Source organism: Ictidomys tridecemlineatus, chromosome 6 (genome assembly GCF_052094955.1).
Source record: "Ictidomys tridecemlineatus isolate mIctTri1 chromosome 6, mIctTri1.hap1, whole genome shotgun sequence".
Lineage (NCBI taxonomy): Eukaryota > Metazoa > Chordata > Mammalia > Rodentia > Sciuridae > Ictidomys > Ictidomys tridecemlineatus.
The window spans coordinates 49451566-49465256 of record NC_135482.1 but is presented as its reverse complement, the minus strand read 5'-3'; the positions used below and the strand labels follow the sequence as shown (position 1 = coordinate 49465256).

Here is a 13691-nt window from a genome sequence, read left to right as displayed (position 1 = left end):
AATACATCCCATAAATTGGTTAATACTACAAATTTGCACCTCTTCCATACCTCTGGGTCCAGATATGGTTGCTAAATGTTTACCAGCACACCACTGGGGAGGGGGAGGGATAGTTTAGGCAGCAGGGAAGTGATTATGTCTCCTGATCCTTTAAAATCAATGGTCAAAGTATTATGTTAAAATGATTGTTACTAAGGATACAATGAAAAAGACATTAGAGAAAGCATCGTGAAATACATGATTAAAATATTAATGGTTAAACTATAAAATTTGTAAGAGGATGATATAAAGGTGGCACCTTTCCTGTTTTCCCAGCTATTAAAGTCATAGGACCCATTCCCTAGATCCGAAAAGCATGATCTGACAAACCAGTTAAACTTCTGGTCATATTTCTACATTTTCTTTTCCTTTTCAGTTTTAATTTAGCATTTTATTTAATTGCCATTCTTTTATTTTCTAGTACTTGAGGTAACCTGAGTACATACTTAAAGTTACTTAAAATCAGAAGAGCCCAAGGAGTATAGTTTTTAAATGTCCCCCCTCCTTTTTTTTTTTTTGGTAATATTGGGGAAATAGAACAATTTAGTATAGTAAAAAATATGGCCTGTGATACCAGCAGCTGCAGAGGCTGAGGCAGAAGGATTACAAGCTCAAGGCCAGCCTCAGCAAGTTAGCAAGGCCTAAACAACTTAAGGAGACCCTGTCTCAAAATTTTAAAAAAGGTGGGGGGTGCTGGAGATGTGCCACCGTGGTTAAGTACCCTGGGTTGGATCCCTGGTACTTAAAAAATAAACAAACAACTGTATATGCACTTTGGAACAGTTTAAATTTCAGTACTACCTCACCCCTTTCTGGTAGCATACTATTTATCTTAGATTCTTTAGCTGTAAATAGGGATGAAGAGAATAAACTCACAGGATTTGTAAGGATTAAAATTAGACATCAGGTATAAAACATCTAACTTAGTGACGGTCATTAACTTATGAACTCATGAACTTTTGTTCTTAACTCCATTAACGTACTTAACCTTTAGAACAGCAATTAAAATCTGCAAATTTGATCAATTAACTCTTCACTTATAAACACAAATCAAGATGTAATGACATTGCATTCTTCATGATTTTACATTTTAGTAATTAAGATCATCCAACAGAAATATTTTAAATGTAGCCATAATTATTATAATCCTTTGAAACATGCTTTTCTCTATGAGGAATTTCCTAGATTCTAGTCTACAAATGGCTGTGCTCATTTTTGTTTTAAACATTTAAACTATGGGCAAAGAATTGTGCCAGGTATTCTGGAAGCAGTAAGAAAAACAGATGCTTATGTAATACAAGATTAAATATACAAAAAAAAAAAAAAAGAATACTCAAATTTCCTGGGTATTTCCTTGCAAATACCCGGTTCTAGGTACCTAATTGAATGGTAATGTTATGGGTCATTTGGATTATTTATTTACTATATTACAATTTATTTACCATCAGTTTATCTAGGTCACCTGCCCTTCCTTAGATTCCTTATCACTGTTAGTAAGTTTAAAGGTGAAATCTGCCCATCTGCCAGGCATAATTCATGGGATGTGGTGCTTTTTAATTCCAGATGTTTTAAGGGAATCACTTGCAAATAGACTGATTTTTGGCTTACAGACCTAAATAGTCTGCCAGAATTGAAGCTGTTTTGAAATAAAGTTTCCGATTTTCAAATAAAGCATTTTCAAACAAATAGTGTTATGTACAAATTATCACCACTTTAGTTCATATTAGAATAATCTACCCTCTAAATCTATTTGACATTTACCCCTTAAATGTTTTGCATCAATAAATCTTTTCTGTAGCATCTTAAAATGTTCATAAATAATTATATTTCATCCTACCATCTCTGGGTCCTGTCTCATTTATTAAAGTGAAAAAATATAGTAATTAAGACATAATTACATTGTCTTGGAAGGCTAAGGGTCATTTGGACTTGATTACTTTAGGAATTAGTGCCAAAGAAAAGTCAGACAACTACAGGCTTGGGCCTGTAATTAACCCTCTGGGACTGACATTCTGGTCATCAGAGGTAGCACTTTTTGAATACATTTCAACATTACACTTTAGACAAGCTCCAATAAATACAAGATGAGTTGTGTGAAATAAGTGTGTGTGTTTGGAGGGCAAGAGACGAATGGAGGTTGGAGGTGGAGAAAGGCTGGTGTAAACTTCAGCATCTAGCTATTGTGAAAACCCATTGTTCAGTCAGCTTGTCTGATTCCATATATGGTGTTCAAAATACAAGTTTGGAGAAAGACCTTTCCACACACACAACTCTGGCAGGGGCCCCCTCACCTGGGTGGTGTTCTCTATAATATAATGCTTGTTCTATATGTATAGAATACTTATGTGGATATTTTAAGTGGCAACACAGCTTCCTTTTGTTTGTTTGTTTGTTTTTTTTTCTCCTAACTTTTAAAAATCCAGTTTCTCTTTTGTGGTGCTGGGCATTGAACCCAGGCCTTTACACATGCTAAGCAAGTGCTCTACCAACTGAGTGATATTCCCAGCCTGGCCATGCCGCTCCTGCCTTACCTTCCCATACATAGTAATTGCCAGAATTTTTTTATCCCCTCACTATCAAGGTTGTCAAGCCCTGACAGGTCTTCCTCTGGGTCACTGTCTCACGGTCCACTCCCTACATAGTTTTCTCCTTTTCCCAGTCGTATAGGACTCTCAGAACCTTGAAAAGGGTCGGATGGGGTGCTGGGCTCTGCTCTTGGGCCCAAAAAGTTGGAGGTGATGTTCCTGGGCAAGGGGAATCCCACCTTCCGCTCGCGCACGGCGGCTGGATGCCTTGGAGGCGGGAGTTGGCGGCCGCCGAAACCCGGGCAGCGGGCCCCGTCCGCGGCCGGCGCGCTCCCCGGTCCTCCCTCGCTCATCTCCTATGCTCATATTTGGACTCGGCTGCCCGTGCCCAGGAATTTCCCGTCATGCCTCCCGCCGCCCCGTCCGTCGCCCGGAGCCAGGGAGGGAGGAGGAGGCTCGGACAGCGGCGGCGGCTCCCTGGCCTTTCGATGAGCGCGCGGTGGACCCTCCCGCGCCCCCTCTCGCTCTGCCTCTGCCTCTGCCTGGCCGCGGTCGCGGCGCGGGCAACCGCGCAGTCTGGTAAGTTCAGTCTTCCTTCCCACCTCGCCTCACCCCTCCCACCCGACCCTGCCAAGTTAGGGTGTGACCCGAAGCCAGGTCCCCTCCGAGCGCCGGCTGCGCCCCTCAGCCTCTGGCGGGGACACCCCCTTCCCGAGCCTAGGAGGGGCGCGGGAGGGTTGCGCCCCGCGCGGGCTGTGAGGGGCTGACTGGAAGGAGGTCAGGGCTGGCCAGCGTTCCCCCCGCCGACGGAAGGCGCCTGGCCGCCGCGCTGACACCTTACCCCTTGCCCAGAGCGAACCTGAGCCTGCGGGAGGCTCTTTCCCGGCGCGGGCCCGAGGGAGGGGTCTGGCCCCACAGCGGCGAGTGGCGAGGGAGGGGCGCGGGGCCCGCGGCCGGGATAGGGGACTGTCCCGGAGCCCCCTACTCGGCGCAAGTTGGCCCCGTGGGCGTCGCCGCCCAGATAACGGGCCCGGGGCGTGGGAACGAGCCGGCCAGGCCCACGCCACCGCCGCGTATCACGCTGTGGAGTGGGGCGTCGGGCGGGCGGGGGCGGACGGGGAGCGGCGTGGAGGAGCGCCCCCCGGGGCTCCGCGCCGCTGCCCTCCCTCCGTGCCTCCTGTGCCGCTGGGCCAGTCTCCCGCGGGCCCGGCTGGCATCTCATAGGCCAAAAATCGCAGAGATCCCCCAGTTTGCCAGGTACCAGTTTTGTTTTGTTTTTAAACGGAAAAAAGCATTTAAGTCTATTTTTTTTTTAAAGTTTTGCACTGAACTGTTTCAAGTCAAACTATGAATGTAAAGTCCTCATTCTACCTTATTAGGTTTAAGACTAGAAGCCATTAAGTCGTAACTGTAAGGGTTTTAAAAGATAATTTTCTTCAAAGCATGTACAAAATACTGAGGAGGAATTAAGGTAAATGTGAAATTGCGTGAATTCTTACTTTTGTGATGAGTAACTAGCGGTCAAAGCTTCTAGGTTCTTTATTTTGTTTGGAATGGAAGAACAGAAATTTACAGTTCCTGAGAGCTGAGATTATTTAGGAGATTTCAGTTTGCTTTTGTTTTTGTCATCAATAGACTAAGCTGTCAAAATAAGATTTGGCTAAGTAGGACACATTAATTAGTTGAAAGCTGACTCTTCTAAACATAGATTATATCCTCTGGTTTAGTATCCTATTTTCATTTGCAGCATAGGCAGCAAATAGATTTTATAAGATAATTTTATTTATAACAATCTTCATGGTTCCTAGAACATATACAACTGTCAATTAGAATTAATGGCAGATATTTACAATATTTAACTATTAAATGTGCAGCTTATAAATACTAATATAAGCTATGATATCAGTTTCATGTTTGTTTCGGGATAGCACTTCTTGGCAAACAACAGGTTCTAATTTCTCATTTTATCAATGGGCTTCTAAAAAATACTGTGCTGGCTGATAAAAAGTGGATTGTGGACTGGGGATGTGGCTCAAGCGGTAACACGCTCGCCTGGCATGCCTGGGGCTCTGGGTTCAATTCTCAGCACCACATAAAAATGAAATGAAAAGATGTGTCCACCGAAAACTGAAAAGTAAATATTGAAAAAATCGCTCTCTCTCTCTTTAAAAAAAAAAAGAATGGATTGTATTGTAGGAAATATATGTATGCTGTGTGTGTGCTCACGCGTGCACATGCGCGCACCTCAGTTTGTTGACTTACCTAATAATTTTGGTAAAATAGCCCTTGATGACCCAAATCCACCGCCATGTGCCCCCTTGCCAGTAATTTTTAACAAGTTTATATTTGGATCTTTTAAACATAGATTCTTTTAATTTTGGTCCCAACTGGTGTATCAGTCTAATTTTTGGTGACTTTTACTAGAGCCTTTTGTGAATGTCTGGAATTTTTTCTTATTTTAAAATAAGTAGCTTTTAGCCATCTAGATTTTTAACTTTTTTACAGTGTCTATATTGCTCATTCCCAAGGTTGCAACATAAAACTTTTACATTTCAAATCAATTTATTATTTTTACTCTTTCAAGGTGCTTATTTCAATATTATAACTAAAATGTTAACCTCTTAAGTCAGAAATCCTTACTGTTTTACTCAAGTAATGATAATATGCAAAGATTATCTGCAAAGTAGGATTCATTAGTTTTCTAGTACATGTTTATTCTAATATGTATTTATTAAGCACAAGGAGAAACTAAATTATTGAGCATAGATTCTAAATCATCCAAAAGCAACCTTAGGAAATAATACTTTTTAGTTCTATCATAAACTGGTCATAATCCCTTTGATTTTATTTTCAACTGTCTAATGTATTACAGTTAGAGATTTGGTTGATGAATTTAGTTTTATTTTGATGAATTTAGTTCCAGAGTTTAGCTTCCTTCTCTGTAAAATGATGAAGCTGGGTATAGTTTCCATGTTCTTCTGACTCCAGGATCCTTTAATATTGTTTTTGTTTATTTAACCCTGCAGAGCCACCCACCACATCTGGTTCAAACTTCTGATTGTCAGTTTCTGACTTGTTATACTTGTTAAGCTGGTCTAACTGTAGTTAGATCTGATGGGTGTGCATACAGCTTTGGGGAGCTCAATTCTGCCTCAAGATTGTCTTCATACACACAGAGTCCATAGTATTAAACTTCAGTTACTTTCTTCTCTTCATCTACTAGTAGAAAGTGCTAGTTATGTTATAGGATAAATTCCCGATTGCTCTTTGTGGATAGTAAAGTTAAGGCCCTGATATCATTTTGATATTCAATTTTGGTTTTGGGGTTAGGGTTAGGGACACCACCAGAGAGCTCCTGAACCTTCTGTGGTTGAGAAGGCTGTGGCTAGTTAGCTGGAAGCATTCCAAATGAAATGACCTATGTTGGGGTATCACCTTTTGATCCACAGAAGACTGAAGTGGATCTATCTACCTGTCTGATTTATTCAGAATTAAGTTACCTTTGCAGAGGAGGGTGGTCAGCTAAAATAAATTGGCCATTTATTAGGTAACATTTTTTATTGCTGTACAGATAACTTAAGGTTTTTGTTTTTAATTTAAATGTTCTATTGTTTTCTCTTTCCTGGGAATAATGCATTTTCTTTTCGAAATGCTTAGCAAAGGCTCTGATCCCTGTTCACATGTTCATTTGTATAGTATATCAAAGTCTACTTGTGGTTTTTAAGGAATAGAATTAAAGAAAAAAAGAAACTATAAAAAACATAGACCAGTAAAAATCAGTCAGTTGACTTTATGGAAAATTTTGGTTGTTGCCTCATTTAAGTTTCCCTTGCAAGTAACAGAAATGAACTTGAACAAGTTTTAGCAAAAAGAAGGAAGGAAGAAAGGAATTTGTTGGAAGACTACTGGAAGCCAAGTTCAGACAGACCTTATCAGGTGGGGCCTGAGACCAGGGATTTGAAAACATGGAACATTCCCTGTCTCTAGTCTTATCTCTCCTTGCATCTTTATTTTCTTTTAGCTGACTTTTTTTATTTATGTCTTTTTTGTTTGTTGTTTTTGATATTTGAATGTGGCTATTCAGCAGCTCCTGAGTATTTATATGTCCCTTGACTCCAAGCACAAGGAGAGACTAAATTATTGAGCATTGATCTTAAATTTTTGAGAGGAAGAGAATAGTAGACACTTTGGGTCATATGGTTGATCTAGATTTTTCCTAACGTTTCTTCTAATTCTGGAGTTATCTACAGGATGTAGTACGTGTAGATGGTTTGCATATGCCTTATTACATTTTACATCATGGAGATATTAGTCCTTAAAATGAATCATTTGTTCTTGACTGAAATGTGTATGGAACTGTGTGACATTGTCAGTGAAATCCTAGGACCTTAGTGCACTTCACATTATTGTAGTAATGCTGAAGAGGAAAGAAGCTTCTGGGGAGTAGACTGAGATTAGCACCACATTTAGGAATTATAAACTTGGCATGCAACTGAGGTAGGAAAATCCTGTCTGATAGCAACTAATCCATTCTGCAGATAATCATCTGCATATTTTCAGGAGTTCACTGGATAAAATGCCAAACTCAAATAGCTTTTTAGGATAAATTGATTTAAACTAATGTAATTAGAGATATTCTTAGAAATAGTTTAGGGACCAAGAATTCATCAGTTTAGGCTATTCCTGTGGCCTGCAACTATTCTATCAGATTGAAGTCCTTAAGACCTCTTTCAGATGGTGTTTTGTGAAGCCTTCCTCATCTTGTAGAATTTGTAATTTCCTATACATTTTATACATTTTCTATAACAGTTTATACCTTGGTTGGCACAACTTTTACCACTGTGTTATAATTTAGTCTATATGTATTTATCTTCTTCATTATATGTATTTATCTTGTAGCCTAGTGAATCACTGACTTTGGATATGGCTCAGGATCAGTTGTCTCAGGTTATATATTTTTTAAATATTTATTTTTTAGTTGTAGTTGGATGCAGTATCTTTATTTTTTTATTTTATGTGGTGCCAAGAATTGAACTCAGGGCCTCGCACGTGCTAGGTTCTCTACCACTTAGCCACAACCCCAGCCCTGATTCAGGTTATATTGATTTTTACTTTTTCAGATATTCTGATACTTTTGTGACATCTTACTTGCTACTACCATTTTCCTTTGACATTGGAACTCAGTCACAGTGCTTTTCTTTTACAGTCTGTTTCTTAGATTTTACAGGCTTTCCCATGAACATTCTGATTTTCATTGTGAAGATCAAATATATAGAATGATGGGATGTTTTCCTGTCAATTAAAATGGTACAGGGAGGGAGCATGTAGCACACTTATGTGAAAAGGAGTAAACTTTTGTGGAGCACCTTACATTTATTTACCAGATTAGACAGAGAGCAGGCATAGAAAAAAAAATTTGAGCATATTTAAAAAGGAATAGCAAGAAGACAAAGTAGAAGCAATTTGGTTTGACTTAGAACATGGAAACCTTTTAATGCTAGACCAAGGAATTTGGATTTATTTAGTAAGGTATGAAATTGAAGTTTCTTGATCCTTGAAATGTCATAATTGGAGTTGAATTATAGGTTATATTATCTAATAATTCAGAGAATGAATTGAATTGGAAAGAAACCAGGGGATGAATAAAAAAGTGTTGTAAATGTTTTGGTCAAAGAACACCTGAACTAGAGTGGTAGGTATGGGGTTGGAGAAGTATTGCTGAAGCACATTAAACAGAAATAAACAATTAGTTGGATATTGGGAAACAAGGGATGAGTAAAGGATGGTGATAAGATGTTAAGACTGGTTGATTGAAAGAGTGTGAACTCAGGTTTGTGGGTAGGGTAAAAATGTTTTGTTTTAGATCTCCTGTTTGAAGTGCTGGTAGGACATTTATATGGAAATGTGTAGTAGAATCAGATGGTGTGGGATTGGAACTTGGAGAGAGTTTGGGTTAGAAATAAAACATGTATGAGTAAGGAGGTTTAAAAATAAAGATAGGAAGAGAGCATTAGTTGGCTGAAGTAAGAGAAAGGGTACAGGAAAAACATCATAAAGAAAATAGAATTTGATCTGGCTTTACGTTTTTCTTTTTTTTTTCTTTTCTTCTTTCTTTCCTTTCTTTCTTTTGGTTCTGGAACTTGAACCTAGGCAAGTGCTCTACCTATTAGCTACATCCTAGGCCCTTTGATCTGCCTTTACAAGATGTTCACTCAACTTCTGGCATTCTATCCTTGAGCTTTCTTTGTTTAAGGAACATTGTTTTTTAATTCTACAAATAATATGTGGGAAAAATTGAATAAAGGATACTGCACCCAGAATGACCTTACTAAAGTACAAAATTGTTGCTGCTACTTTCTTGACTAATCCTCCTTCCATGGCATCTCAGCTTTGTTAAGATAAAGAACGGATTCCTTAGTTGTTTTCATCATCACAAAACCTTGTTTCTTTCTATAATTTGGACTTCCTGCAAGTCGTTCAGTTAGTGCTGAACACATATTCTGTCTCACACTCCTCCTCGTTCCTCCCTTTCTCTTCCCCAAGAATAGACAAAATGTGAAGATGTGATTTCCAGCAGATGGAGTACCCTGTGTACTTGAGAAGTCTTTTATGGGCACTTTTTGTTGTCAGGGTCAGGTTCTTAACCATAAGATAATTGTTGACAAGTTCCTAATCTTAAAAAACAAAAAATTATGATAAAAATTATTTCTCTCCCCCTTTTTTTTTTTGGTTAAAATAAAACAGAACACGTTGCTTGTGTTATCTCTTTAAATGTCTCCTGTATAAGAATCCTGTTCACTTGAGTTGGTCACACTGGCCATCATACGATAACCTCTGACACTTGGTAACCTCTGACACTTGGATGTGATAGTTTGGAACAGCATTGTTATCTGCATTTGTATAATTGAGTTACCCAAATATGTGCTGATTTGGAAACTTTAGGACCTGAAGGTAAGCTGGGGGAATTTATCTTATGAGAGCCTTCATTTAGACAGATTACAGATATTTATAAAACATGGAGATGACTACAGGTGAAACAGAATTAAGAATGGCATAAAGTGTTCTCAGAGTTCAGCTTCTAAACCAACCATATATCTTGATCCTCAGTTTCTAAAAATAGTACATTATTCATAACATTTGTCTAAAGTGACACATTTATGTATGGCGTAGAGTATTAAGAGTAATTTCTGACTTGCTAAATTTAAAAAATATATAAGAACTCTCATATGCTAGTAGTTGTGCTTTTAGTAGCTCTTCACTGAGAAAGTACATAACAACTACTATAAAACTTTGACTTGCATTTTAAAAAAAATATGAAAGCATTTGTTTGGAAAGTGCACATATATAGAAATTATGACTTAGTCTACAGAGAGCCATTGAATTCTTGTTTTATAGATACTCTCAGGGAAGTTCTGGCTTTGACTTCCAGTGGCTCATTATCATTTGCTTTAGAATGTGGGGGAGAGTTTTTGTTTGAAAATGTCAGCCATAACTGAAATTTTGGAATTACTGGAAGCTCCTCAATATACTCTTACAACACCTAATGCTTATTTTATAGCATGCAATATGTTTTATGCTGATTGGCCTATTGAACAGTCTCAGGGATTAGAAGTCAAATACAGTATACAAATACTTTAAAAATTGCATTTTGGGGCTGGAGTTGTAGCTCAGCTGTAGATCGCTTGACCAGCATGTGTGAGGCACTGGGTTAGTTTCTCAGCACTGCATATAAATAAATAAATAAAATAAAGGTCTATCAACAACTAAAAATATATTTTAAAAAATTTTAAAAATTGCATTTTCAAGTATATGAGCATCATTCCTAGGACTGTAGAGAGATTTTAAGGTGAAATTTAGAAAATTATTTGCATATACATACATACATACCTATAGCTGTTACTGCTATGACCATAACATAACTGTCTTCTAGTACTATAAATTATATGATGAATCCTTGTAGTTTCTTCTTTTTATTTAAAGCAAAAAATCCTTCAGTATACGTGTTAAACTTAAGCCATTATTGAAAATAGGACTATGGTGCATGGTAGAGTCAATATTAAAAGAAAAGCAGTACAGTCCTTGCATAAATCAAGAGTCCTACATTTTATGTTTATTCTTTCTTTTTTATTTTTATTTTGTTTGGTGGTCAGAGAATTTTGGTTTGGTAAGGCTTAGGGGGAAACTGTGTAATGCCTATTATAGATGGATACTTAAATTAGTGGTGTGTAATTGAGAAAAAGTACAGACGTATCTCTCTGGACATCATCCAGGGGATTAGACACGACAATGGATGAGAGACCACGAGTGGTCTTGGATTTCTAGTTTCACAGTAATTGAAAGCAAAAAATAAAAGTGCACCATAGTCCTTGTTTCTGATTTTTTGGTAGATGAATATGTCTTCAACTCAGGCTGCCTTCCAGGAAGAGAATGGGTTGAGGACAGAGGATGTTTGTCTATAAATAGAGGTATGTGAGAAATTGCAAGTTCATTTGAGTATTTGCATCCTGTGTTCATGATCAGGTTGCAAGGGAATCAGGCATAAGAAGAACACTGGGTGGTGAATTGGGAGATTGGGTTTTCCTAGACCTGTTCTTATCTTAAGTGTCTTGTGTCTTGGTTTTAATATCTGCAAAATGAATGAATTAGACAAGGTAATACCTGGTGTTGCTTTTTGTTTAAGATTCTGTAGATCTGAATTGTCTAAAAGTCTCCAATAGCTTCCATAATTTTTAATGAAAATAACATGATTAGTTAATTATAAAATTCTCTTTTCTTGTTATGTTTTGTTCAAGTTGCACAAGCTATTTTGTTGAACTAACTACAGATGCTCTTTAAGATCTGTTTGTACTTTGTAGCCTAGTGTGTCCAGTAATTTGATCTACAGGCAGTTACATAACCCTCTTAAAAATTTAGTATTTATTTAAATGATAGATTATACTGTACTACAGGTATCATATTGAATATCCCATCTGAAATAATGGCATTAAGCACCAGAAATCATGTCTGTTATTCTGTATACACAGCCAGTAATTACTTGTCTATGCTTGAAAATATATCTCAGATGAAAAAGTCCTCTTTTAACAAAGGTATACTACCAGTGGAATTTGCTTTTGACCATCTTAGAAATATATTTAACTCTTAGCACTGCTTAATCTTGATTTTAAAGATTTGAAAGTAAAGATTGAAAAATAAATCTTCACTATGAGCTTTAAAGAAAAAATGTTTTATTGACAGGCGAAAAGTATGTTTTCTTGCCTTTAAAATTTATTATTAAGTTTTTTTGTCTTTTTAATCATAAAATACTTCATTCAACAAATATAAAATGTACATATAAGGAATAAAAAACGATGTTTTAAAAAATTAGGCGGCTCTCACCAGCTTCAGAATAGAATGCTAAAGCTGCCTCTGTGATTTTTGTCAGTCACATCTTCCTTCTGCTCAGAGGTACCCGCAGTCCTGCATTTTGTGTTTTTTATTTAATGATACCTGATAAACTCTTGCTTTATGCTTTTACTATGGATGAATCTCTGCATATTACATTGTTCAGTTTTGCATGCATTAGAACTTTAGAGAGATGGTATTATCTACTGTATATCTTCTGTAGCTTGCTTTTCCCATATAGTATTATTTTTGCCATCTGTATTGCTATGTAGAATTCATTTTTCATTAAATCAGCATTTCTTTTATTATCCATGTTTTTCTACTTTTAATTTATTTATGCTTCTTGCACATTTGTGGAGTCGGATTCTTGTATTTTCCTATCAAGTCAAATCTTTGCGTTTTCTTCTGTTGCTTTTAAGCTTTATCATCTCTATAGTAACAATAATAATAGTGATGATAATTGTGGTAAAATCATAGCAAATACTCACGTTACTGTGTTTCAGATACTGTTTTAAGCATTTATATTTACATGTACCAACTCATTGAATGTTGGTGAAAATTTTCCAAGGAGGTACAGATTTTACTTTTCATCATGATAAAGCATAGGGAAAAAATATTAGGGACTAAAGCACAGAGATGTTCAGTAATTTGTATGACCATGAGTTAAACTAGGCAGTCTGGCTACGAATGCCATGCTTTCATCATTTCACTATTTGACTCTGATGTAGTCTTTTCTTTTTTTCCCACTTAACTTTTTAAGGTATTAAAAACCTTGCTAGGACATTAAAAAGGAAATGGCTTTCACTCGATGTTCAATTGGGTTCTCCTGCAGGAACAACACCAGTTGCTCGAAGTCATGCCACAGTTTAATTTGCTTCATGGTTAGAACATGCTTTTCTTTTTAAAATTATAAAATTTTTATTAAATCAATCTTAATTATCAAATAATAATTATATGTAATTATGGGGGTATGATGTGATGTCTTAATATATGGTATACATTGTAGAAAGATTCAGGCAAGCTGACTAATATATCCATCACCTCACCAATTTATTTTTTATGGTGAAGACTTTAAAAATCTATTCTTTTAACATGTTTTAATTATACAATGATTATTATTAACTGTGACATTAACCATAAAACTTATTACTCCAATCCAACTGAAACTTTGTATTCTTTGATCAACATCTCCCTTTTTCCATTCCTCCTCTTCTCCCCAGATTTATTTTCAATCTTTCATTTTATACAAATTTGTTTGATTCTGCAGGATTTATCATTGTGTTTTTTCCTAATTAAAAAGAAAAATATACCTTCTTCATAATTTGAAATTTTTCAGTTTTTAATTTTTGGTCTGTGGTTTAGACTTGAGTTCCTTGATTTCTTTTGCTTGTTTGGGCCAGTTTCTTTATATTTGTGCAGCAGCATTCTCTTTTTATAAACATTTGTATGGTCTTAGATGAATCAGTAATCATCTTGAACTTTGTAATACTTATTTTATTAATTGCTAATCACTTTCATTGTGAAATTACAAGCGGAGATTACAAAAGGAAAATGGTTAAATAAAAGAAAGTTCTTGATAGTGATTGGAAACTACCAGTTTGACCCAAGACCCTCAAATTTCAGAAGAAGAAACACATTGGCATTCAGAAATAAACTATGTTTGTATCATGACTTTCTTGAACAGCTTTTGTATTTCCTAAAGTAGCTAATTAATTATACTTTTCTCTTACATGCTGTTTTTTGATG

General features: G+C 36.8%; 1 protein-coding gene across 5 annotated transcripts in view; it reads left to right on the top strand.

The window, feature by feature from the left end:
- The first annotated feature begins 2812 nt into the window (after positions 1-2812).
- Msrb3 (methionine sulfoxide reductase B3) overlaps positions 2813-13691 on the top strand; it is a 160167-nt gene continuing 149288 nt past the window's right edge. For 3 of the 5 annotated variants that reach the window (XM_040280370.2, XM_078053207.1, XM_078053208.1), the window contains exon 1: positions 2813-3143. In XM_040280370.2, the coding sequence (XP_040136304.2) occupies positions 2828-3143 (316 nt within the window). In that variant the 5' untranslated portion in view covers positions 2813-2827. Of the gene's footprint in view, positions 3144-3670; positions 3822-13691 lie in introns of those variants that run through there. The other 2 variants (XM_005328702.5, XM_021728684.3) reach the window with 2 other exon arrangements.